This window comes from Elgaria multicarinata, chromosome 1, assembly GCF_023053635.1.
Source record: "Elgaria multicarinata webbii isolate HBS135686 ecotype San Diego chromosome 1, rElgMul1.1.pri, whole genome shotgun sequence".
Classification (NCBI taxonomy): domain Eukaryota; kingdom Metazoa; phylum Chordata; class Lepidosauria; order Squamata; family Anguidae; genus Elgaria; species Elgaria multicarinata.
Genome location: NC_086171.1, coordinates 64,814,880 through 64,842,022, shown reverse-complemented (window position 1 = coordinate 64,842,022; position 27,143 = coordinate 64,814,880). Strand labels below are relative to the sequence as shown.

At 42.0% G+C, this 27,143-nt stretch overlaps 1 protein-coding gene across 1 annotated transcript in view; it reads right to left on the bottom strand.

The window, feature by feature from the left end:
* Positions 1-27,143, bottom strand: part of GLI3 (GLI family zinc finger 3) — a 258,888-nt gene that overhangs the window by 113,149 nt on the left and 118,596 nt on the right. The window contains exon 4 of the mRNA XM_063129442.1: positions 15,175-15,280. Within this exon, the coding sequence (XP_062985512.1) occupies positions 15,175-15,280 (106 nt within the window). The remainder of the gene's footprint in view (positions 1-15,174; positions 15,281-27,143) is intronic.

The window sequence follows — 27,143 nt, the reverse complement described above, 5'->3', positions numbered from 1 at the left end:
AACAAGTGTGGCTGTATCTACTGAAGTATATCAGAGGCATAGGAACTATCCTGGACCTCTGGAATTTATCTTTGGAAGAACATTTCTTTACCGTGTGAATTCCATTATACAGCACCAATTTTCTTTGGCAAAAAAGGGGCATAACAGACCTTCATGGAAAGTGGAATTCTAAAATATTTAAGGCAGTAAATAACAATCTGAAACCATCAAATAGAAAACAGTTCCGCATATAGGGTTTATTTGTCTATTGGAGAGATTGGATATTTGTCTCAGTGGCAACACTGTATTGCTAATTCATGCAGCAAGGTATTTTGCCAGTCCCTGAGAGGGGAGAAGATTCAGATAGCTACAGAACTTGTATCACACATGCAGTATGGGTTGAAATAAAATGAAGTCTGAGATTCTCTGTAGTCTGTATGCTGAGATCTATACTCTGCTCAGTATGCTATTCAATCTAAAGATGCATTATATGATTGATGTAGTGCTAACCATATGGAAGGTTTATGACTGTTATGGTTAAGTACCGATGTGTAGAATGTTTACATATTCATTGCACTCCCAATATTCAATCCCACTGCTCATAGCTAGCCATGTGTATTAGGTTACATACAGTTATTTCATTGTGGAAGGCAGGGTGATAATGAATGAAATTCCCTGGACCAGTAGTTACAGGTGTTTTGTTTTAAATGTATTCATTTTACTGAAAAACTATTTTACACAAATTGTCTATTGCCAGGGGCAATCTATAACATGGGCATGATTTGTTTCTAAGCAACCAAAACAAGAGCAACTTTAAATATTACTATTTTATTTCAGGCATTCAAATGTTTTATGTACCTTAAAACATCCATTGGTTAGCAACTGCTATTTATACTAATGGAAGCAGGTGAATTTATATGGGGCTAAATTAGGAAATAAGATGGCAGAAGGAACTAAACAATGTTACTATTAGACACCAGTCCAAAATTGAGTGACAAGCCAATGAAAACAAAATTTAAAAACACACACCCCTTCTTAAGTTTTCTCCATTGCCACACCATCAAACCAGTCATCGACATTTAATCCTAATTAAAGCTAAACCATCATGCCAACAGAAAAGGCAGAGCATTTACAATGTAGCCCCAAGATAATAGAAGGATCATCAAGAGGACAATAATCCTACCCAGATTTTAGGGAGAGAGAAAAGCTCAGGCACAGTACCTACACATGAAGGTTCTGCATGCAGCTCCACTTTTTTCATGTCATAGGAAGGTGCTGGTCCATATAGACTATATAAGAAAGATTTTTCCTCAGCCCTACCTGGAGATGCCAAGATTTGAACCTTCTGCATGCAAAGCATGTGCCCTATACCACTAAACTATGGCTCTTCCCTTCAGGTATGCACAATCAACAAATGCAGGTTGCTTACCTGTAACTGTAGTTCTTCGAGTGGTCATCTATGCATTCAGACATATGGGCTTTGCGCCTGCGCAGAGACCGAACCGGAACCTTCTATAGCTTAGGGAAACGTTTTTGGCGGGAACCCCTCCCCCACGCTACCGCGCATGTCCATGGGGTTCCCGCCCTTACCTCAGTTTACAGGAGTCCGACATTGTGCCCCCATAAACATGAGTGTAAATTTAATAAAGTACATTCCACATATAACTGTGTCATTTGTAAGCTTCACACCACCAAGTGAGGATGGTGGGTGGGTTGTGTGAATGCATAGATGACCACTCGAAGAACTACAGTTACAGGTAAGCAACCTGCATTTCTTCATCGTGGTCTCTATGCATCACACATATGGGCGAGTAGCAAGCTGACATACCTTTGGAGGTGGGTTGGTGCATCATCTGAGGATCTCCGAAAGCACTGTCCTCCCAAATGAGCAGTCTTGTCTCGCACGGGTGTCCAAACTGTAGTGTCTAACAAATGTGGACGGAGTGGACCACGTTGCAGCTCTACAAACATCTGTCAATGGAACACCTCTGCTGAAAGTAACAGACATTGCAACGGCTCTAGTAGAGTGAGTTGTCTAGTAGAGTGAGGCTTCAACAACTCTAGTTTTGAGAGGGCATAGGCCATTTCAATTGTCTCCCTTCTAAAAGATTCTTTGTCAATAGCCACCATTTCAGGGATGCTCCTACTTGCCTCGGGATAGACAGGTAAGTTCGGCAGGCATCGCGTCGAAGATCGAACGTTCTTAAGCACCAGCCCTGCAAGATCCTCATTCTGAGTCTTGCAAACTTGATGACTGTGGTAGTCGCTGCCATTAACCCTAATAGTCGTTGGATTGTCCATGCTGAGACCTTTAGACGGGTCTCGGTAGCGATGACTAAATCCCGAAGGGTGTCTTCTCTGGTAGAGGGTAAGTATGCTCTCCCGTCTCGAGACGATAGGGTTACCCCTATAAAGTCCAACTTCTGATGTGGGGTCAAGATGGATTTCTCCTCGTTGACCCATAGACCTAACGAGTCCAACAGGTCGAGAGTGGTTAATATGTCCTTCTGGAGTGTGTAACTGTTGTCCGCTACCAGAAGCTAATTGTCTAAGTACGGGTATATGTAAATTCCTCTTTGTCTTAGGTGGGCGCACACCACCGCCATCACCTTCGTGAAGACCCTCGGTGCCGTGGCAAGCCCAAAGGGGAGGATGGTGAACTGGAACTGAGATGCACCGATTGAGAATCGAAGGTAAGCTTGATGTGACTTCCTGATGGAGATGTGGAAGTACGCATCCTTCAGATCCACCACAGCGAACCCATCTCCTTTGTGTAGGAGCTGCAGAATAGAAGTAACCGTTGTCATACGGAACTTTTTCGGGGTGATGTATTTGTTTAGTTGCCTTAAGTCCATGATCGGTCGAAGACCTCCATCTTTCTTCGGGACTGTGAAGTAGCGCAAGAAGAACCCCTGGTTGAGTTCCCCTATGGGTACGGGAGAGATGGCTCCCTTCGCTAGTAGGGTTCGTACCTCGAGAAGCAGAGGAGGGGATGGCGCTGTTACTCTCACCCCCGAAGAAGGAGGGAGGACATCGAGCTCGATGGCATAACCCGACTTGATGATAGTGAGCACCCAGGAGTCTGATGTTATTGACTCCCATTGATGGTAAAACGGTGCTAGGCGGTTCGCAAAGGGTGGTGGGCCTGGGACGAAGGAGTCAAACCCGCTGCTTTTTATTGAAGTCGGGTTGGCACTTGTCTTATTGAAAACGGCTCTGATACGGTCGCTTTCTTTGGAGCTGGTGTTGCTGCCTCGGCTGGCTTTGATATTGAGGACGCTGTTGTTGCTGTTGTTGCTGGACAGGTGGTCTTGACCAGCGCTTAGGTCTATACTGCGGAAGTGGGGCGGCGAAGCCCATCTTCTTTGCCGTAGTACGGGCTTTATATATTGTGTCTAATGTGTCATCAGTCTTGGCGTTGAACAAGCCCTCGCCGTTGAAGGGCATGTTCTCAATCCTAGCCTTCATTTCATAAGTTAAGTTTGCTGATCTTAACCAGGCGTGCCTCCTTAAAGATACTGCACCCATCATACTCTTGGAGTGACAGTCGACCTGATGTCTGGCGGTAGATAGCTGCTGCTTCGCTATAGCAGAGGCTTCTGCCTGAAAAACCCTAGCCAACTCTCTCTTGTCCTCCGGGAGGTAGTCACATAGTGACCCTACTTTCTCCCAAAGGAAGAGTTGGTACCGAGCCATGGTTGCCTGGTATGTCGAGGCCCTGATACCGAGGGATGCAGAGGAATAGATTCTCCTGCCTGTGATATCCAATTTTCTGCCCTCTTTATCCACCGGGGAGGAATGAGGCTTTTGTGATTGGCCCTGGGCTGATTCCACCACAATGGAGTTGGGTTTTGGGTGTTGGGTGAGAAAAGCAGCATCTCCCTCCTGTATGCGATAAAGGGTTTCCAGTCTCCTTGATGTGGCTTGTATGGACGCTGGGGTTTTCCAAGAAAGCTGTGCCGTCTGTTTCAAGGCTGGAGGAAGAGGAATAGCGACTGCAGCGTTGCTCTTAGTGTGAAACACATCATAGATGGGATCCTCGACTGGCTCGTCGGATTGTTGTATATCCAACCCAAGTGCTTGAGACATTCTCAGCATATGCTCTGAAAATCGTCCCATGTCGTCAGAGGGTGAAGCAGGGTCTTGCGAGTGTATAACATCCTCTGGCGATGGTACCGAAGGGGTAACCGACACCCTAGAATCGGTATCAGAAGGATAATCATCCTCGGGCGAAGACACAGTAACAATCTGTAGTTGCTGTTGCGCGAGCTCCGATTGCTCCTGATGGGCTGGTACCGTAGCGGTCGCTGTCGGTATCGTAGAGGCGCGGCTATGGCGACGATGAGTTGACGCTGGCGAAGGCTGGTGAGACGGTGAAGCTAATGGGATTTGAAGAACCCTTGAAGTGGGAGGAGGCTGGGCAAAGCAAGCCTCCGGCGCGTATTAGTAATCCCGATCATGTGGGAAATACCTCTGCGGTCGATAATAATCCCAGTCATAATATTCATGCCTGGGCTGGGACTCAGAGTATTAGGAGGCCCTATCCCACTCCTGCCTTGGCCTTTCTGTGGCCGCTGGTCTAGGAGACGGCTGCGTTAGAGGGATAATCTCCTCAGTTTCTAACGCTTCTGGTGGATCCCGTGATGAAGCTACCGAGGCTGAATCCCTAATTTCGCCTTCTGATAGGCTCTGAGGTCACCTCGGTATCGAGGGTAATTCAGATGTTGGTCTCGAATGAGGTCTCGGTACCGAGACAGTTACAGGGACCGTAGGTGCCGAAGGAGTAGTTGACTGAGTCTGGATAGGTTTAGAGGACCGGGGGGGACCTCTTGGAATGTTTCTCCCCGTCCTTCTTCTTCTTCTCAGCGTCGGAAGAACACTTGGGAGTCCGGGCCTTTTTAGTAATTTTTCTGGCCGCGGAGCTCGCCAATGACCGCCCAGGCATGAGGGGTATCAATGCCCTATTGTTCGCACTGGTTTTGTCGCACTCTTCGGTGCTACGGTCTCGAACGGTCTTACTCGGTGCCGTTTTGTCCATTTCAGTCGTGTCTGTGGCTCTGAGAGCTTTTTCCCACAAGATAGCACGTAAACGGTCCGTTCTGTTTTTCCTAGTCTGCTTGGTAAATGCCATGCAGTGATGGCAAGCTTCTACTTTGTGGCCTTCGCCCAAGCAGAGAATGCACAAAGAGTGTCCGTCGGTAGGGGGAAGTTTTGCCCCACACTTAACACATTTGCGAAATGGAGCCTTCACTGCCATGCGGCTCAGGCGCCCGCAACTGAACATTGCTGAGGAAAAACTAACTAACAACATTTTTTTTTTTTGATAGGAAGAAGACAAACAAGAAGAGAAAATACAGTCAAGATGGAAGAATATTGAAAGATTTGAAGGATTTTTGAGAGAAAAACAGGTAAAAACGCTAAGAGGTTGGTTCTACAAGTCTAGGCACAATGGCGGACGACGAAGAACTGAGGTAAGGGCGGGAACCCCATGGACATGCGCGGTAGCGTGGGGGAGGGGTTCCCGCCAAAAACGTTCCACTTAGCTATAGAAGGTTCCGGTTCGGTCTCTGCGCAGGCGCAAAGCCCATATATGTAATGCATAGAGACCACGATGAAGAACCCAAGCCATTGCAGACAATGGGCAATCTGTGTCAGTTTTTGTATTTCTGTTCTATCCTATCTGCCCTGTGCTCATCCTCCAAGCATGAATAGCTTGGGCATGTTTAGACCAGGGGGAGGGAGGTGAGAGGATCTCGCAATATTCTGCTCACGACATCCTTCCCTTTGTCCAGGAGGAAGGAGGGATGTTGCGTCCGCCATTTTTATTTTTATTTTTTTTACAGAAGATGAGCACACATGCGCTCCAATGAAAAAGTAAGTTTTTTAAAAAACACACCAAAAAAACCACCCGATCCTGCTCCCCACCGCATGGGCACAGAGAGCCTGAAGAGCTCCATGCACCATGCCCGGTTCCCACCTCCTCATGTTTACTCACAAGGAGGTGGGACAAAGCCGGGATGGGTGCCCATATACCTCCTGCAGTCTCAGGACGATCCTGAGACCACAGGAAAAATCGGGCTACAAGTGGTCCCAGTTATCCCGGGGAAATGGAGGGATCATTCCTCCCTGCTCCTGGGATCCCCTGTGTGTCATGTGAACGCACAGGGATGATCCTGGGACAATCCCCGGGATAAACACTGGTCTAGACATGCCCCTTATATCCAGACAAGAGGGAGAGCAGGATGGGAATATGGGAAGCATGCAAAAACTTCTCATTTGCAACAATACTCTATTAGCTGCCTGCATACACACCCATGTATACACACGAACACACAATGGGACTTACTTCTGAGCACTGCACAAGAGGTGTATGGGGAAGAACAATGCTATTTTGATCCCTATGGAAAACTTCCATATATTTAATTAATCATCAATTCATTTATATGCCACATATCATATATAAAGATATCTCTAGGTCAGAGATTAAAATCCATCATAATAATGTTAGCAGTACACCCAGGGTGCAACTAGATTGTCCCCAACCTAAAGCCTCCTTGATTTACAGGGCACTGGGACTGTAAATTTTGGACTTTCTGTTGAATCTTATTGATGAAAAATAATACGTTCGTCTATTTGTGCTGCTACTTTACTGGTTTTATGTTTTTTGTTTTGTTTTGTTTTTTAGTTGTTGTTTTTAAGGCTGCTGCATATTGTAAGCTGCCATGAACACAGAAAAGGGCGGGATATACATGTACTTATATATTAAAAAAAAGACTTAAGAAAATAAGCTATTTTAGTAGTACTCTCCTAACAACAGAACTGTGTCTTGTATTTAAAAACAAGACACATGCAAATCCTAATGCTCTTTAAATGCTTTTATTGAAAAACAGTTTAAGTTTTATGCTTGCCCATGCTATGCTGTAAATTGAAGATGTACAATAGGAATACTAAGAAATCTAAACAAGTCCTAACAAACAGGTTTCATTAACTCAAAGTGACACATTTCAGTACATATTCATAAGCCTGGGGAGGGGGGGGGGCGGCTATTATCCGGCTGTAATTGCAGTTGTTCTAACACCTAATAAGCTATGGTTGGAAAAACAAAGGCAGGTTAATTTGTGATTTCCTCTACTCATTTGGAGGCAAATTAAGTGTCAAACAGCTAATACAGAACATATTTCATTTTATGAGATTCTAATTTAATTCTGCGCCATATCGTTGATGCCTTAATATGGGGTGGTTTATCTAAGAAGAGGAGTAATTTATAAACCTTTTTTTTCAATGGAATCTTTAATGATAGGATATGATAGCATAATTATAGCCGTGACTGCTTGTCCTCGAGTACACTACAACATCTGACAGCAATTCCACCATCAAGCCAAACCTTTATTTTGAAGGCTTTCTGACTCATATGTATGTAATTTTGCTCCACAGTAAAACAGGACAAAGAATTTCCATCCTCAAGTAATTAAAACAACTTTCTAAGATTTAATTTATCTTTCTCAATGAGAAGATCTATATCCCTTGTTGCGTTTAGCTTTTGTTTCACACATACATTGTTTTGAATCCCCCAGAAGTGCGAATGCAGTTACAAGTTTTTTTTAATGCATTCATTATTTCTTTGCTTTCACTGCTAACAATGCTGATCTTCCATTGAAATAAAAAAGAAAGAGAAAGTTGGCTAAGAAAGAATTAACTTGGGACTGAGACAAAATAGGCATGAAGCACTCACAAAAGAGTTAGTAGCAAAACAACCAATCAAGTCTTGTTTGCCTAACCTCCTGCTTTGCCAATGGGCTCAAGCAATAGAAGTGCCAAGTCCCCAAAAACTCCAGCCAAATTATCTATGTGCAACTTCTCCCGCCCACCGCTGTTGTCTGCCGTTTTCACTTACCCTTTTCTCAGTATAAGACCCATGAAGACATCAAAAGGTAAAACAGCATTTATTCTATCTTCCTAAAAGTCATGAAGCTCTATCAGATTCTGCCAGGGGCAACTGGAGTCAATGCCCTTCTTTACTCTACCCTATGGCCAGTTCAGATATGCATATTCATCACTCAGTGACTGGGTTCAGACAACACGATAACCAGTGGGGGTTTAAATAGTTGACAGTTGGTTATTTTACCCACCACAGATTATCGTGTTGTGCAGAGGGTGCTTTTTAAACAACAGTTGGTTATCTGGCCAAAATAACCAATAAAAATAACCAACGCTGTGCAGAGTTGGCTAACTGAACCACCATTGGTTATCGTGTTGTGTGGAGGGCACTGTTGGTTATTTTCTCGGCCACTGTTGGTTATTTCGTCAGCCCCAGAGTCACAAGGCAAGAGCGGTCAAAGCAGTGGCTGCCACTCTAGTTCAGCTGGCAGGATAGATTTTCAGCAGCAATGGATACTAGCTGGAGGACTGAGGGGGGAAAGGCGGTGGGGGATGAATGAATTAAATCACTGTAGACTAATAGTCAACTCAACACTAATCCTAATCCACACCACAGCTGATTATTATCATGTTGTGTGGGGAGTGCCCCCTAGATAAACAACTGTTGAGTTGATTATTACCCCACCGTTGACTATCTTGTCTGAACGCAGCCAATTACTCCACACTAGATGGGTTGCAGCTGAAATATGAGAACTGCTTCCTTGGCCAAGTATTGTTCTATCTATGTAGCCATATCTGTGAGGGCTGATTCACCCAATAAGTCTCCACCTGATGCTGCAACTATTAATTGATGAATTTGCCTACCATATATTCTTGAGAATATCACAGGATGCAAACAAACACACCTGAAATTTATAAGAAAATTCTAGTACTTTTTGCTGTCATTGAGAGATCAAAATAACTTTCAGCTAGTGATTGATGTACTGAACCTACAGCTCTAAGACAACTATTGAAGACTTCCAGGAAAAAGTTTCTAAAGGTGGATTTAAGAAAAATATAAGAGCCCCCAGAGGAATGGTTTAATCTACACAACCTGAATGCCTGAAAACTGTAAAGGCATAATAGTTTCTAATGCAGCCTTCCTCAACCTGGGGCGCTCCAGATGTGTTGGACTACAACTCCCAGAATGCCCCAGCCAGCTGGCTGGGGCATTCTGGGAGGTGCAGTCCAACACATCTGGAGCGCCCCAGGTTGAGGAAGGCTGCTCTAACACTTACAATGAGAACGGGTTCCTCCTTCCCACCCCTCATCTGTAAATTGTCTAATTATATGATCACATTGATTAGAGAGCTCAGGATAGCTGCTGGATTGCCTACAATTCAGTAAGAGCAAAAACTAAATATGAGGCAGAGTGTCCTTAAGTAAAATGTACTTAGCATGAGCCAAAAGCAGAAAGGACATGCTTAGTCTGAAAATGAAAACTGAAGCTACAGCCTGTGTCTCTGGGAATCATCTCTACTTACTATACTTCATTTTCAAAAGCCTCTCTTTTATAACGCTCAAACTCCCTGGCTGAATCAACTCAATAGAGACTCGTGGGTGCAAGCTGGGTGAACATTCAGTGCAACTTTCCCCACCCAATTCATAGAACCTGCCTGGTACTTCAACTCACTGATATATGTAATAAGAGCTACTTTATACAGCCCAGTGCTATTTAATTTTAGTGAGATGTCTAGGGTCTCATACATAGGTCTATCGCAGCCTTGCAACCTTTAACTACAGATTGAATCTGGAACTTTACACATAGAAAGACTCCGTTCAGACATAATGAGAAACCAGGATGTACGTCTGAACCAAGCCGAAGTTTGCACTCTGCTGCTGAGCTATGCAATACAGACGGGGGTGGCTGCAGATTGTACAACCTGCATGACCCAATGTATGTTTTTGGCATGAGATATTCCAGCAACTTTTCCTAACTGCATTTTTTGAAGAATGCTTTAATGCTATAGTATTAATCCAGGAACAAGGGAAGATCCTATGATAATGTGATTCTGGGGACAGACTGACTACCAACATCCAAGGACTGCATAAGATGATAAAGGGACTGAAACATAAAGGCTGGGTTTGGACAACATGATAAGCAATGGTGGGTTAAACAGTTAACAGTTGGTTACCGTGTTGTCTGTCAGGACATTTTCACATAACTGTTTATTCAGCCAAAATAACCAGCACAAATAACCATTGTTGTGCAGAGTTCACTATTTGAACAACCGCTGGTTATCATGTTGTGTGTCAGGTACCGTTGATTATTTCATCGCACAAAGTTGGTTATTTTCAGTGACTACAGAGTCCCTGGCAAGAGTGACCAAAATGGAGACTGCTGCTCTAGTCTAGCCAGCAGAACTCACAATGGCTGAAAGGAAACCAGCGGGAGGGGATGTGTCAATCAAACACACCGTTGACTAATAGTCAACTCAATGCTGGCCTTAATCCACACCACAGTTGACTATAATCATGTTGTGTGGAGAGTACCCCCTCGATAATCAATTGCAGAGTCGACAATTAACCCACCACTGACTACTGTGTTGTCCAAACGCACACTCTGCTCTCCAAGAAATTATTTTCTTGCAACAGACAGCGAAGGATTGCCATCTCTGTTCATTGCTGCGTTTGCCAACTGGGCTGGGGCCTTCCTCCCCCTTACAAAAGTCATCAGTTTCAACTGCTCTTTGAGGAAAAGAAGCAAGACCATTTGGTCCAGGGGGAGGCATCATCTGGACCTCCTGAGTCTTACCTGCGGTGGTGGGAGTGACAAGAAGCAGGTAGATTTTATTAAGGCCCCACCCTGTAAGTTGAATAACCTACAGTTGCAATCCAACCATTAGAGAAAGGTTGGGCCACCAGACTATTTCCTGGATGCCCACCGCGGCCTGCTTTTTAACTATGAGCAGCACTTTTTGCTCACAGCTGGGCATTCTAAAATCATATAATATTAAAAACTGGTACCTGCATTTTCTTACTTTCCTTTTCTTCCCCATCTTTTTTCCTTCTGTATAGTGTCTTTTTAGATGATAATCCTAAGGGTAGGGGCGGTCTTCTTTTAAGTAACCTGTAAATTTCTACATGAACCTTTGTAGATGAATAATGAGGTAAAAATGCTCTAAATAAATAAATAAATAAATAAATAAATAAATAAATAAATAAATAGAATCATGGGTGCCACTGCAGTGGGCTGAAATATCAACGTAACTTTTAAAGATTGCATCCAATTGTGTTGCTCTACCAGCCTAAGGTAACCGCTGGCATAACAGACTTCCTCTTCCTTCCTGCAGCCCCCCTCTCCTGATCTGCCCTGGAGCAGATCTGGGTCAAGCAGGAGGGACTGCAGCAGGGAAGAGAATACAGGGAAGTCTCATTGCCTGATGGTTGGATCCTACCTTTAATGTTTGAAAGTTCTCCTGCTATTTGCTATCCCAGGCAGGCAAAAGAAACAGGAAGATTACAGAGGGCATGTCTACACCAGCCCTATATCCATCCCAGGATTGTCCCGGGATCGTTCCTGTGCATCCAAATGCCACACAGGGGATCCCGGGAACAGGCAGGGATGATCCCTCAATTTTCCTGGGATAATCCTTAGGTGTAGAAAGGGCCACAGACTCTGGAGGGCCATCATAAATGGCTGGTGGGTTGTGTTTGCACTGGTGGGCCACAAGTCATGGAGGCATGCTACAGACAAAAGTTGGTGTGCTTTGCCCTTGACACAAGATGCTGAGTGCCTTGCTTACTAGGCCCACATATTGTTCCTTCTGAACCCACTAATTATATTCCCTTTTACTTCTGAGGTACAAAGATTGTTATTTTCGCATCTAGTAAAAGAAAACTGAGGAATAATTATGGTCTTTTGAATAAATCCCTCTTCGGAGTCTGTTTATACATTCTGCAGAATTAAATGTTAAAACTTTTCCTGGATTGCACCATTTCAAACTGCGGGGAGGGGGAACAGTTTCAATGTCTTTCGTCCCCTTCCTTCCTCCAAATAAAACCACCTGCACACAGTAAGGTAGCATCTGAGGAAGAAGGCTGGACCCTTCTCAATGAGATGCTAAAAGAAGTTGTTGTTTTTTATGGGGGAAATATTCAAAAAAGGTATCTCTCACCTTCAGTCTGAAAGAGTGCAGTCCAGCAAAAGCCCTTAAATGTCTCTGGGCAATTTCTCAGACTTGGGTGTAATTTAGCAAGTCACATCGAAGCCTGATGACACCTACAAATATACCATGGAGGTATCAGCCTGCAGCCCTAATCACAATGGAACACGTCCCATTGAACTCAACAGGATTTATTTCTAAAGTAAACATGGTCGGTTTGGCTCATGCTATAAGGCTGAGAAAAAGGCACAGCAATTCATAAGTCTTCTTTCCAAGACAGTTGTGCATACTATTATCCTCATGATGCGTTTACAGATCATCTTTAGAAATGAGTGCAGTGGGTGTCTTTAAAAATAAAAGGCAACCCTTTGAGTCAGTTTAATTCAGACCACTCAAATGCATTTTACTGCACAACTGAGCACAATCCAAATAATAACAGATGCAAATAACCTCAATGGAAAAATAAATCACAAGTTCCTGGAAGCCTCCTCTTCTCCTCTGCCTCCCCTACTATAAATACAGGGTTTTTTCCCCCTTCTTCTTTAATGCCCATGGAAGACTGCAACGCAGATTTATTGCTAGCCTTCAGGCCAATTTCTTCTGAAATTACAATTTGGCTAAGAGACTGATCCAAAATAACTGCTGGTAAAATATTGTGTGTGTAACTTGGGCATGTAGTTAGGATTGTTAATATCAATTAATTCTGCTCACAGTAGAAGACTTGTTTTAAAACAACTTCATTTTTTTTCTCCAGCATATATGTAATTACATGGCTGTAACTAATAGCCATGGAGAAGCAATCTGCCATCTAAACAACTAGCATTATTCTTCAAAGTATTACTTGTGCTTTTCTTCTTTTATTTCCACACTGTGAGTGAGGGATTATTAGAGATGATTAAATGTATATATCAAGCCTTTTAGCAAAGGACTGAACCTGCTTTGTGGATTTGGGTTTTAATGGATTATAGCAGTTCTTCTGGATTTTACAGTCCCAGACACTGGATGTATTTTCCTCCCCTTCTGTGATGTTGACATACCTCTCTCCATCTACAATGAGGCAATGTTTAATTCTGCATAAAGCTTTCCCTCCTTTTCCGCATATATACTAACAGTGGTATTTTTCTTTATCTTAGTGTCAACTGTGTGCTCTGTCACATTTGCTACTTTGTTTGGGTGACAATGGTATTTCACAGGGTTCTGTACGTTTAATTTAGTGTTTATAGAATGACAACACACAGAATAAATGTCAACAAAATATATAGGTTATAGTTGCTAGGTACCTATTATAAGGTACACTGCTATGGCACTGGCATCGTTTTGCTTCAGTGAACCCACAGGCAGATAAACTTCAGGCATTTCAAGAGTAAATCTTGCCCTTTTGTTGTACTAAAAAAAAACATTTTCAAAGGTATAGTAAAACTTTTAAGCTCTGCAGTTTGCAAATCGTCAGGCAACTTTGGGCATGGGTGTTTCATCCTTCATTCCTTTTCTGGTACATATTTCCCTTTTCTTTCCCTTACCTATCTTAACTGGGTGTGTTGTTCTATTTGCCCCAATGCTAACCATGGATAATGCTATGTTTCCCCCTTTTAACCAGGGTTTAAATTGAAGTTTTAAAGTAGGTTTGCAAACCCAGGTTAAAAGAGAACCTGATTAGCTTTAACTATACGTGCCATTGGTGCAGAAGTCATGGCTAAGGCAGACAGGAGAGGGGGCAATTAATGAGGGTGAACGAGGAAGAGCAGGTTGCCAAAGCTGGACTCCACATTACATTTGTGTTCAAAAACCAGACGACAGGCATGTGTACACAACTGGGAAAATGTCCACGTCTGGCTAATCACCTGGATACATTCTTGGGACCTGGTTTACATGACTTTTGCACATGTTCCTGTAGGGTCAATTTGCACAGGTGCCTACATACAAACGTGCACGGCTCTTTATATGTAGGAAGCCACGCCTCACATCATGCATAGAGGTGTAGAGGTGAGGGCATCACTCCCTGTTTCTATGCAACAACACAGATAAGAATGTCTTGTAACCAAAAAAATATAGGATAATGGCCTGGCATCTCAATGTGTGTTGTTGGAAAATTATACCCCAGCACGTGCATATCTGGAATTATGCCTCAGTCCTGCCCTACTGACCCTGAGTTAGGGTCAGCTGCCCTGCTCTCATTGGCCCCAGCCTCCAAGAAACATTGCAAAAGGCTGTAGTAAGAAGCTCCTTGATTTTGCCTTCCTGTAAGTTGTATTCCCAAGCTTGCCTGTTTTCGTTCTATGTTTAACCTCTTCCTTGCCCTCTTCATGTCACTTTCTTGAGTCTTAATTTGCCTTGAAGCAAGCACTTTTGTCCATTTGCTTGTTCCCTTGTATTTTGAAGTGGGAAACTCTGTTTGAACACTAATCGAGACCCCTATACCAAAGGCGTGAGGAGAGGTGGAGAAAGCCACACATGTATGTATAAAACAGGCCAAAATGTCATTGCTGTCTTATGTACCGGAGCTAATCTCAAAGTTTTCAGCACAAAGTCCCAAAATATGCAAAGTGGGATGTGAATTCATGAGCATGTATTGAGTCTCTACTGCAGACAATTTATTTATATAAATAAGTTTATACAAATGCAGATAAGATAGTGAAGAGTACAGAAGTTATGACACACCAGCAACTAGGCCATATTGGGCCATGCATTACATAACTTTTTAAGCAGCCGTCTCTAAGTTTCCATTTGATTAACAATTTCAGGGCTAATATGGGCTGTGCCAGAAGGCTAACCAAAAAGACATGCCCCAGTGTAGCTTTTTTTTTAGCGATATTCCCCATGCTTCCAGTTGTATAAATGATATTGAACCACGTTTATAGACAACTACCATAAATCATCCATCACTGAAGCTATTTCCCATTGCATGTGCAAGGTGGCAAGAGAAGAACATATCTGAACATGCACAGGGTCCCCTCTCCCCCATTACAATCAACCCACGTATAACTGGAGTGGAAAGGACACTTGGTTCAGGTGCCCACAACTGCTGGGAAATCCCTTTAATGGGTCTGTTAGCAAGTCAAGGTATCATGTTTCCATAGGTTGCCTCAAGCAGTAGCCCAATGACCTTCACTTTTCTTCTAATGTTCTTTAATAAGCCAAGCTGCTGTTATATGCCTCAAATATTCATACTTACACATGTAACGGGGGAATAGGAGATGGTTCATAATGATAACGTCCCTCATGATGTCTTGCGTCAATTGGTACAGGAGGGTGGAATGCTGGGAAAAGATGAGGCGGATCTGAAAAAAGAAACATGGTTTCCAAATCTCATTGTTATTCTAAATCTTAGCAGTATGATTTATTTATTTTTAATAATCCAACAAGGAGGGTTGAGTGTACACACTGTGTTAGAAAAATGTACTTTCTGCATCCAGGTAATCCAAATGCTAAACTCTGTTGGTAAAATCCAACATAAGTCCTACTTACATTGGATCAATGGGTTTACTCTAAGTAGGATTTAACCCTGTATCTCTGATGAATAATGCAAATTGCACACATTTTCTCTTATTTTGTAGGATATATTTTATACTTTTAACCTAGTTTGCACAATTCTGACTTTCAGGAGGACAAGATGTTATACAGGGCACAGAAGCTCTGTGTCACCAGGAAACATATTCAACAATCCCACTAGGTTTCCTGGTTGCAGCAGGCATTGCCCATACCTGGCCAACCCTATCTTAAGAACACAGGAAGATGCCTTATACCAGGCCAGGCTATTTGTCCATCTAGTCAAGAACTGTCAACTTCAGCCTTCCAGAGCTTGGTGCTTTCCAGACTTTTTGAACAACGACTCCCAGAATTCCTGGCCCTTAGTCATGTTGCCTTCAGCTGATGGGAGCTGAAGTCCAAAGCAAGTGGAGAGCACTAGACTGGTGTATTCTGCCTGGCAGTGGCTCTCTAGGGTGGTATTATCTGCTACCTGATCCTATTGGCTAGAGATGCTGGGGATTTAACCTGGGCCCTTCTACATGCAAAGGCTTGAGGGTCTAACCCCATACCACAATTTGAACTTTTTCTGCATCCCTGCAGAATCACAAGAGATACACAGCCCTATGCATGGAAAGGCATATGACAAGGACAGCATTTCCACTGAGTCCAATATACTTTTCATTTATGTGAGTCCAAGCCCAAGTGTACAAGAGACAGGGTTTGGCTCATCCAATTTGCCTTGGCAAGCATGAATATTCATGTCTTAATTTTAATATTCTCTTTTCATCGCTTTAATGGAAAATTACATAAAGAAGTCTTTAATAAATAATTACAGTGCGCATATGTGAAGAGTCAGATCAAAGGGATCGGCTCGCCTTTCAGAAGCACACCCCGATATTTATTTTTATTAAGACATTTTTTTTAAGTTACAGGAGAAAGAAATCTTAATAAAATACTAGTAAAAATATAGTGCAATAGTGTACATCATATTCAAAACAGCAAAATTGCAAAGTAATACTTGAACTGCTACAGATAGAACTCTGAAGGAATACAAATCTATTCAGTTTCTAAGGAGGGTTATATGGGGTTTTTAAATATCCCATGCTAAAATAAGTAAATAAATAAATCCAAATTGTGTATCATGAAAAAAACAAATTATGTATCTTGAATACATTATATAAATTAAATAAATATGGGTGGGAACAAGGATCCTTTAGAGCAGTAGCGGGCAACTTGTTGGCCAAATGTTTTGGTCAACAACTCCCTTCTGTCCTAGCCAGCATAGTCAATGGTATGGGATAATGGCTGTTGTAGGCCAAAACATCTGTAGGATCACAAGTTGCCCACCCCTGCTTTACAGCACTGGAGCACCACCCTTAATCACTGGTAGTCCAGGTCCGCCTTTCAAGCCTCCTGGATATCAATAAGCACTGCCCACGTATTTATCTCACAACTATATGCAAGTTAGAAACCCGGGTTTTGCTTTGGTTTTTTTCAATGAAAGTTGTGAGTCACAGGATGTTGAATCCATCACAGACTGTACGTAACCTTGGGTATACACTTCAAGAAGGCACAGCATTATCGACCTCTAGCCACACATGGTGCTCTGGAACACTACTTTTATTTAACTGGTAGAAGAGTTTTTTGCTACTGTAAACTTTGTTTTGTCCACCCTATCCATATTTTTCAGTGGTACTCTTGTTGTGGGAACTGTTGTTTATTTGTATTGTTTATTTGTACATAAATAAAATATAAATCAAAACAAGAAGGAGAAGGAGGGACGGCATTTCACGTAACTCCCTAGTCATTGTGCTAACCAAGGTTAGTATTATCATAAAGATGAAAAGAAGATCATGCAGTCCCCACTCTCATCCCAGCCTTGGGGTAGCCTAGATGAGAGGTGACCACAGAACAGACAAAGCTTTAAGCAGCAAAAACAGAGAGGGAAGAAAGCAAGAGATGGTTGATGATGATATTATTTGGCAACCACACTGGATGTAGAGGGAGAAGGAAAGGAGGCAAGGATTATCCTACGGTTGGCAAACTTGTGGGATGGGCAATATCAAACACACATGTATTCTATCAAGCACTACTATTTGAACAGTACAATTGAACTAACTTTTAAAAGTTAAAATAGTTACTGTTACTGTAGAAGCTTGTAAGATATATGAGTCATTTATGTTTTCCCTACATAAGTCATATGGAAAAACAATTAGCCTCTTGTAAGCCATGTGACAGTTAGCAAATACTGGAGTTCTTTTTTATGTTAGTTCAACTCTCCAGCTGCAAAAAATAAAAAACAGGAAACCCTGGACTGAGAGAATTGTCACTAGATTCTGTGGGAATGTTTCTCCATGAAGTTTTGAAAAAGCTGAAATCGTCTATTAAAACCACATTGCCATGTCAAAACTATTTAAGTGAAGGCCAGCAATTCTCATACTTTTGTCAAGAGATCACTGGTGGGCTACACTGAGCTTTCAGGTGGCCCCTAAGATCATGACAAAAATTATAGAAGGAAATTCTGAAAGGCTTTTCTGGAGCAACAACAATGATTTCCTAATTAAAACTAGAAGGGAGAACTAGATGTTACAGAGGAGCTGTAGTTGCACTTGTGTGCATATCTTCCAAGTAGACCTTCATTAAAGAAATGCATAATGTGACATCATTGAGTTTAGTGCTTCTCCACTCCCCACAAATATCAGCCAATTAATTGGAAAAGAGGTAGGGAAACACTGGATTCAATGATGTGATTTCATGTGTATCTTTTACTAGAAGTTACTGTGGTGATGTGTAGGGAAGATGCAGGTCCACAGTACCCATATATCTCCTGTTAATGTCTACTTAGGCTTAGGACTTCAATTCCGTACTCATAGTGTCTTGAATGAAAAATATCTCCCAGAGACACAAATCATATATAAACCTAACAACATTTCCCCTTTCCTTTCTCCCCACATCTTCACGACAGCATTACTGGAGTGCAGAAGGGTCTGAATTTTCATTTGGAAGCCCTTCAAGTAGCCTCCCGCATGGCAGCAATAATATCTAAAAAAAAATTGGTGGCCCACAAAGAATATACAAACCAGAATAGTGGCCTACAATACAGGGATTAAAAAACACTGATGTAGAACACGCTTTTTGAACTGTAGATTTGCAATAGATAATGGTTCATAGTAAGCAAAGCACCCAACCTACTCATTGGAAATTAGTCCCAATATGTGAAAATATAATAAACAAGCTTCTTAGGCACCGTTTACATGAGTAGAACATTCGTGTAAGTTCACATATTCACATATATCAGATCAGATTCATAACATAATAATCAACTCATAGTTGCCATAAAAAGATGTTTTTAAATCCTACTTCTTTAGATTCTGCTTTTTATATCACTTTATGGATAACAATTCTACTTCCTCAAGAACTGCAATGGATTGCTAATGTAAAAGACAAAGTACTACTTACAGTAATAATTCCTAGCGCCTCCGTATCTGCCCTCCCCCAAAACATAAACATCTACGCCTTGATCCCCCCCCATGTGATCCATATGGGAAAGCTCTCTGCATCAGTGCCAACCCCCACCAACTTCCACAAGGCTTAGCATGAATTATAGAGACTCACAAGAGCGTATAGCTGACAGACATTTCAGTACATGTCAAGCATTTTACATTAATCACTAGCCTCAGAGGTCAGAGGGCAGTTTGAAATCAAGACGGAATGTATGAAGGAGGGTTTTTAAAAAAGCGGAGAGATTTCAATTCCAAAACTATTTAATTTGGAAGACTTTCAATGATATGCCAGCACTGCAGGAATTAATAATAATAATAATAATAATAATAATAATAATAATAATAATAATAATAATAATATCTTACCCACCTCTCCCTTTGGATTGAGGTGGGGAAACAACATTAATACAATCTAAATCAAATGCATAAAACTAATTAAAAGAGCATATAAAACCAATACAATATTAAAGTAACAATCAGGGCATCTTAAAATTCTTAGGTTTAAAATTAATCTTGGTAGGCCTGACGGAACAGACTAGTCTTTATAGCTATCTTAAACTCTGAAAGAATGTTAAGCTGACGAATCTTCTCCAGCAAGGCATTCCACAGTCTGGGGGCAACAGAAGAAAAGGTCCTCTGGGTAACAGTTGTTGGCCTAGTGTTGGCTGACTGAAGTAAATTCTCCCCAGAGGACCTGAGTGTGCAGGTCGGATTGTATGGGGGAAGGCGTTCCAGTAGATAACCTAGACCCAAACCATGTAAGGCTTTAAAGATAATGACCAACACTTTATACTTTCCTGGAAGTAATATTGGTGTAATATGGTCACCCTTGGACATACCAGTGACCAACCTGGCTGCCATATTTTGAACTAGTTGAAGTTTCCAAACTAGGCACAAAGGTAGTCCTGTGTAGAGCGCAATGCAGAAATTGAATCTCAAAGTTACCAGCACGTTATCCAGGAGAAAAGAAGGGCTCTGTATTTCAACCAAAAAGAAGAACCCATATAGTGAGTAGGTACCTTACTCTGTCTTACTTAAGAATTTGCATTTTGATTCTGCACTTGGAAGCACTGACCATAAATGCTGTTGATACCTCATAAAAGATTGTTTGTATTCATCTCCTCCAAGACAAACATCCCTTCACATAGCTTGAGACCCATACTGCCAAGATCATATTTCTAAAATAGGCACATTACACAGTGCTCAGTGTTGATTTCTACGGAACAAGGATATCCTAAAAGAGAGGTCAATTCCCTTTTCAGTTATTCTAAAATAATGTTCCTAATCCTACTACCCCAACCTTTTTTTTTTTAGAAATAAGTCTGAGCATGTCATGGGTTAAAGTCATCTGGGGCACAAAGGCCAAATCCTAAAAGATTAACATTGACTAGAGGTTCACTATAACAAACCCAAGACTATGCTAAGTGCAGACTTCCCATTAAACACCACTAAGGGCACAATCGTATGCAAGTTTAGAAAGAAAAAAGTCCTACAACTCCCAGCTTTCTCCAACCAGCCATGACGGCTGAGGAATACTTCTTTTCTGTCTAAACATGCACAGGATTGAGCCATAAACTAAGAAATGTATCCATTTAAGTCTGGCTAATGGGGAGCATCAATAGCTCAATGGTGGGAACTCAATGGTAGAACTACATGTTTTGCAAGGAGAACATCCCACATTCAATCCATGACATCTCCAGATAAAAGGATGAAGTAGCAGCTGATGGGAAAGACCTCAGCCAGAGACCCTAGAGAGCGCCTACCAATCAGAATAGACAATACTGGCCTAGACAGACCTAGTAGAAGGCAGTTTCCCATGTGCCTATGTGGCTTATATAATTGTGCAGTGCTAAAACTAAAATAAGGGCTACCATCTTTTCTTTTCTTTTTTACACATAAAAAGTCTATGCTTTTAATGTACAGGGTTGAAATCATCAATTAATTTTCCCACCTCTATGCCAGAAAATGGTTCACCTGCTGATTTTTTTCATGCAAAAATAAGTGGCAACTCAACATTAGATGTGACTGTGACTTAAAGCCATTTATTTATCTATTTTAGAAGGAGAGCCTTTACACATTTTACTACATATCTACTTTGTCAGTACTTACGTGTACTAATTTAGTGCATCCTGCCTCCCTCAAAATCACATGGTTAACTGTGCTTTAACCACAGTAAGCTGTACTCACATTGTAGACAGAGGAAATCATGGCTTCAGACTCTGGGTCCTAGCTCATGCAGAGTACTGTTGTCTCTCTCATTGGGGGAAGGGTATTGATCCCTACACTCTTCTGTTCTTGCACTAAATAAATCCGAACTAGTAAACATTCCGAGAAGCTCTCCTGTGAGTTCAAATTGCAAAGTTAGAGTCTAAAACATACAATCCCCACCTCCACCACCCCAAAATCAGGTACCAAGCAGGTCTCTGATGAGAGATTGTATGGACTGTGCCATCTTGGTATTTTTTTTAAGCTTCCTGAAAGTTATGTCCAATCCAATATAGATTACAGTCAATATATTGATTTTACGTCATGATATAATGGAACATGTTATAATTACCTAAAGCCCTTGCTTCTATTTGACAAAATGAAAGGAAATCCATGACCCAGATATCACCCACACATTCCATAAACGTAAGAACAACAACAACAAAAATAACTGTGCTACTGGTACACCCTACACTACCCCATTAAGGACCTCAGAGATTCCCTACCAAATAAATCAGGCATTTCAAGGGAAAGGGTCTGCAGGAGGAGGTCCTTTCAGCAGTAAAATTCTTGCAGGTAATCTTTATTTATAAAAACAAAATTCTCTGACAATCAGACACATAACTTCCTTAACAGCACGATGCATGTCACAACAGCATGTTCTTCATGCATGGAAGAATTAGAATCACCTCAGACATGGATCATACTTCCATGACCACATCTGTGGATCACTAATTCTCTGTACCCCACTACAAACCATGGTTCTCTGGCATCCTGCATATAAATTGAGTGAAAAGCCCACATATGTGATTATTACATGTTATAATCTACATGCAGGTTTCACATTAATTTTCACAGTTTGGCCTGGGAACCAATACAAGTTGACATATGACTCTAAGGACATGCTTTAGTAGCAAACACAATTTAAATATTGTAATTTTGTCCAAAGAAACGTGGTCAAACATTTTAAAAGCACCTTTTTAGGGCCCTCTTACATTCAAGTTCCTCACTGAATCTTGATTGCACCTTGTTTGCCGTTTTCAGGGGAGGGGAGAGAGGGAGGAAAGAAAGGCAAAGTATTCCATCATTGTGTAACAGAGCTGTCTACATCCACCCCGCATGACGAGGAGAAACCCACATAACTGGCATTCACCATAATTATCCTGCTCAGAGTTTATTATTTACACATGAGCAATACAGCTGTGGAACATCATAACTCAAGCAGTATGTGTAATAAGTTGCTGTGCACCAGCCATCTCCTGTTGCAACCTTTGACAAAATACCACATGATGATTTTTCCAAAGTGAAGCTAAAACTGCTGAAGCAGAATAAAGTGCCACTAAACCTGGCTACCCCTTATTTATCATACAATTTCCTGACTGATGGTTTCACAAACCAGCTGCTAAGTGTTGTGTACTCTACTGCCACAAAAGTAACATGCTAAATGGGAGACAGGGAGAATAATGTACTAAACCAGTGGAATCAATTTTACTGAGGGAATTAAAACTCTCCAGCACACAGGTAAGCAGTAAATTCTACACACCTGTGGGTGCAAAAGTATCAGACTCTGAAGGCTTTGAATATTCATATGGAAATCTTCTTTAAATAGTTATTTGAAAGAGGCCCTACTGAGAGGATTAGCTTGGACCAGACTGGAAACCCTGTAAAAATATAACTGCATTGCCTAATATAATATTTTTCCGTTTATAATCTTAATTCATTAAACGAAAAACCTATGGTTTAGAAAACAACGTTAAGGCTCTACAGTTTTCAACCAAGCACCCAAAAGCAGAGAAATCGGGAGTTAAGGCTCACAAGCCTTAACACCACAACCCCCTTAAGAATAAGGAGTGTAACTCCTTAGACCCATCCCACCATTTAGTTTCCCTCTTAATATTTTCGCAGCGAAGAGATCACTTACTTCATCCACCTGAAATTGGTGAGGGGAGGGGGAATACTTACAATAAAATGAATAGCGACTGTGGGAGTGGATTGGTTTGAAAATGGAAGCCAATATATGGAGCTACTCTGAGAATATATAGTACTTATCCAAAAAGAGAGATAGACTCTTTCCTTTAATGGGCCAAGTTACAATGGTGCAAAATACGGAGTTGGAACCCATCAAAAGATGCTGAATGTTTTTCTAACAATGATGGTTAAGCTGTTGTCAAGCTTGACAACATAGTACACTGGAAATGAGAGGTTTTTATTAATTAGTTTGAATGACAAATCTAATTTGAAACCCATGAATCTTTTGTAAACTGCCAGAGAGCTTCAGCTATGGGGAGGTATAGAAAGGTAATAATGTAATGTAATAAATAATACTACATGTAATAAATAATAAAGTGATGTAAATAATAATAATAATAATAATAATAATAATAATAATAATAATAATAATAATAAATGGTGGGAGTAACCCACAGCCACTTTTAGATTTTCTAGATGCAGGGTTGTGTACAGCTGACTTGCCATATTCATATACCAACTGGAGGCTAGAATGGCAGGTGGCTTTGCCTCTAGGTATATCCCTGCTGCAGCATTTTCCTGGTGGGAAGATATGGAAGAGCAGCCAAGAAATTGGGACTAGCAGTAGTGCCATTGCCACTATTTATTCATCCATCCAACTGTAGGAAAGACATTTTCTATCTCTTTGTATTCCTTCAATGATAACAAATAGAGTTCTCTAGGGCCATTCTGAAGCAGAAATATAAGATTATACAGAAATGGTAGGGGTAGAGCTCAACACTGCAATAGACATAAGGATACTTCTCAATGTCTAGTTCTTAGCTGGCCAATTCTCATGACATAGTCAGTTCATCTAGGATTATTTAACCCATGATGAGCTGTGGTGCATTACGGGCACATGCAGCTGCCTTTTGAATATACAACCCCCAAATGGGGATTGCCATGTTGTGCAAAATTGTCACATAACCCTACTACTAATCAAAGTTTATGTGAGAGTTGTTTAACCTTTGTATAATACAAAGAACATGCCATTGGTCCCCAGGCCAGAAAACTCAAGGTAATCTTGAGATGGAAATTAAATCAGGGAGGCCTCCACACCAGGAAGTGTTGTCACCCATTATTATCTTAATTTCCTGATGCTGACTGGATAAATGCATGTTTCTGTCACGACAAACAGGTTAAATTTCTCGATGCTCTAAACAACTGTACCTTGGAACAGTTGGTTATAGAATCAACCAAAGGGAAAGCAATCCTGGATTTAATCCTAAATTTATTTATTTATTTATTACACTTATATACCGCTCCCATAGCCAGGGCTCTCTGGGCGGTTTACAGAAATTCTAAAATTGAGATAAAAACAAGTATACAAAATTTAAAACTCTAAAACACAGAACATACACACATAAAGCATTAAAAACCGTTTAAAAACTAAACATGTGGGTAATTAGGATGTGCCGCCATATGCCTGGGCAAAGAGGAAAGTCTTAACCTGGCGCCGGAAAGATAGCAGCGTTGGTGCCAGGCGAGCCTCATCAGGGAGATCATTCCACAGTCTGGGGGCCACCACTGAAAAGGCCCTATCCGTCGTTGCCACACTCCGAGGCCTCTCTCGGAGTAGGCACCCGGAGGAGGACCTTAGATGTTGAACATAGTGACTGGGTATATTCACGTCGGGAGAGGCGTTCCGTCAGGTATTGTGGTCCCAAGCCGTGTAAGGCTTTATAGGTCAAAACCAGCACCTTGAATTGGGCTCGGAAACATACAGGCAGCCAGTGCAAGCGGACCAGAGCAGGTGTTATATGGTCAAACCTTCTGGTTCCTGAAATCAATCTGGCCGCTGCATTTTGCACGAGCTGCAGCTTCCGAACCATCTTCAAAGGCAGCCCTACGTAGAGCGCATTGCAGTAATCTAACTTGGAGGTTACCAGAGCATGAACAACTAAAGCCAGGTTATCCCTGTCTAGATAGGGGCGTAGCTGGGCCACCAACCGGAGTTTGTTGAAGGCACTCCATGCCACTGAGGTCACCTGAGCCTCAAGTGACAATGATGGGTCTAAAAGAACCCCCAAGCTACGAACCTGCTCCTTCAAGGTGAGTGCAATCCCATCCAGAACCGGTAGAACACCCCCCATCCTGTCAGCAGAATCACCTACTAACAGCAACTCAGTCTTGTCTGGATTGAGTCTCAGTTTATTAGCCCTCATCCAGTCCATTGTCGCAGCCAGGCACCGAAATGGTGTCGCCCAAGACCTAGTGTTGTTGAAGCAAGTGGAAACAGTAACCACAGTGTTATATGGAAAATTGCCAAGGAATTCCAACACAATCACATTTGACTTCAGAAGAAGAAACTTTTCCAAAATGAGAGAACTCATAAAAAGGAAGTTGAAAGCAAGAGTCAAAGTGGTTAAATCCTTTTAAAATGCTTGGAGGTTACTCAAAACCATAATAATAGCTCAGCTAAATGTAACACCAAGTCCAAGAAGTCACCAGCACAGTTAACAAGCAGTGTCAAGGAAGTTGCCAGAGGAAAGGCTTCCTTCAGAAAATGGAAGCCTTGCCCAAATGAAAATAATAATAAAAGGGAGCACAAGCTTGCACAAAAGAGATGCAAGCAGACAGTAAGACATGCAACAAACAAACAAAAAACATTTTGAGGAGCATATTGATAACAACATCAAGGCCAACTATAAAGAATTCTTTAAATATATGAGAAGTGGGAAGCCAGATAGGGAGGCAGTTTGACCACTGGATGAAAATGGAGTCAAAGCAGTACTAAAGGAGGATAAAGAGAATGCAGAGAAGCTCAATGAATTCTTCGCATGTCTGGTTCGGCCCATCCAGAATGGTTTGGGTGCAAGGCGGTTGTTGCGGGGGGGGGGGGAGGAGGTGGAAATAAAGAAGGCATACACGCGTGCCAGGCACGCACGCAATCCGCGTGAGGCAGGGGTGGAGCCAGCCTATAAAGGCTCACCCCAGCGTGGCTCACGCCTCTTTCGATTTCGGCCCCACCCACCCTCCCTTTAAACCAGTGTGGGACAAAACCAGTCGCCTACTTTGCAGGAGGGGCTGAGTAGGAATTTTCCCTGTCTTCTAGCGATGCTCAGGTTTTTGCCTACTCCATACTGGATTCAGTCTTTAGAAAGGGTGGGTTAAATAAGTTAATCTTAATGGCAGGGTTTGTGCGGGAATCGGGGAAGGCAGAATAGGGACGGTTAGCACTCCGGCACCTTTATGGTGATTGGCAGATCAGAGGTCCTGCTCCTCGCAAGCTTTGCAGCTGGCGTGCTAGGATATGGTTTGCCTTTTGAGACCCTCTGGCATCATCTATTCGGCTATGCAGCCAGAGTGGGGATGATGCGGAGCGGTATCACCAAACACTAAGTGTAGTTGAAAGGGGGGCCGGGTTACCCGACCCCGGTTTTCAACTGAGTGGCTCGCCCTGAGGGACAGGCTAGAGCCAGTAGCTAAACCAATTAGATTCCCGCACGTCCACGCACAGATCCATGGAGTGAGCATCTCCATGTGTAAATAAAGAGGCCCTAATTTTACCCCAAAGCTATGGCGTCTGTGTCTTTATTTCTGGGAACTTCCTTCTACCCTCGCAAAGGTGTTCACTGTGCCTGAACTGATGTTTTCATGAAGGGGGTCTGAGGAACTGAAACAAATCAAAGGGCCTGGGTTGTATCCACTGTAGAGTTCTTAAGAATTCAAATGCGTAATTGGTGATCTTCTAACAAATATATGTAACATGTCCCTAAGATCAGTCTTTGTACCAGAGGACTGTAGAATGGCCAATGTAACACCAATTTTTTTAAAAAAGGGATCCAGGGGGAATCTGGAAAATTACAGGCTGGTTAGCTTGATGGCTGTTCTGGGTAAATTGGTTGAAAGCATTATTAAAGATAAAATTAGGAAATATATAGAAGAATATGTCGTGCTGAAAAAGGATCAACATGGTTTCCACAAAGGTAAGTCCTGTCTCACTAACCTTGCAAGA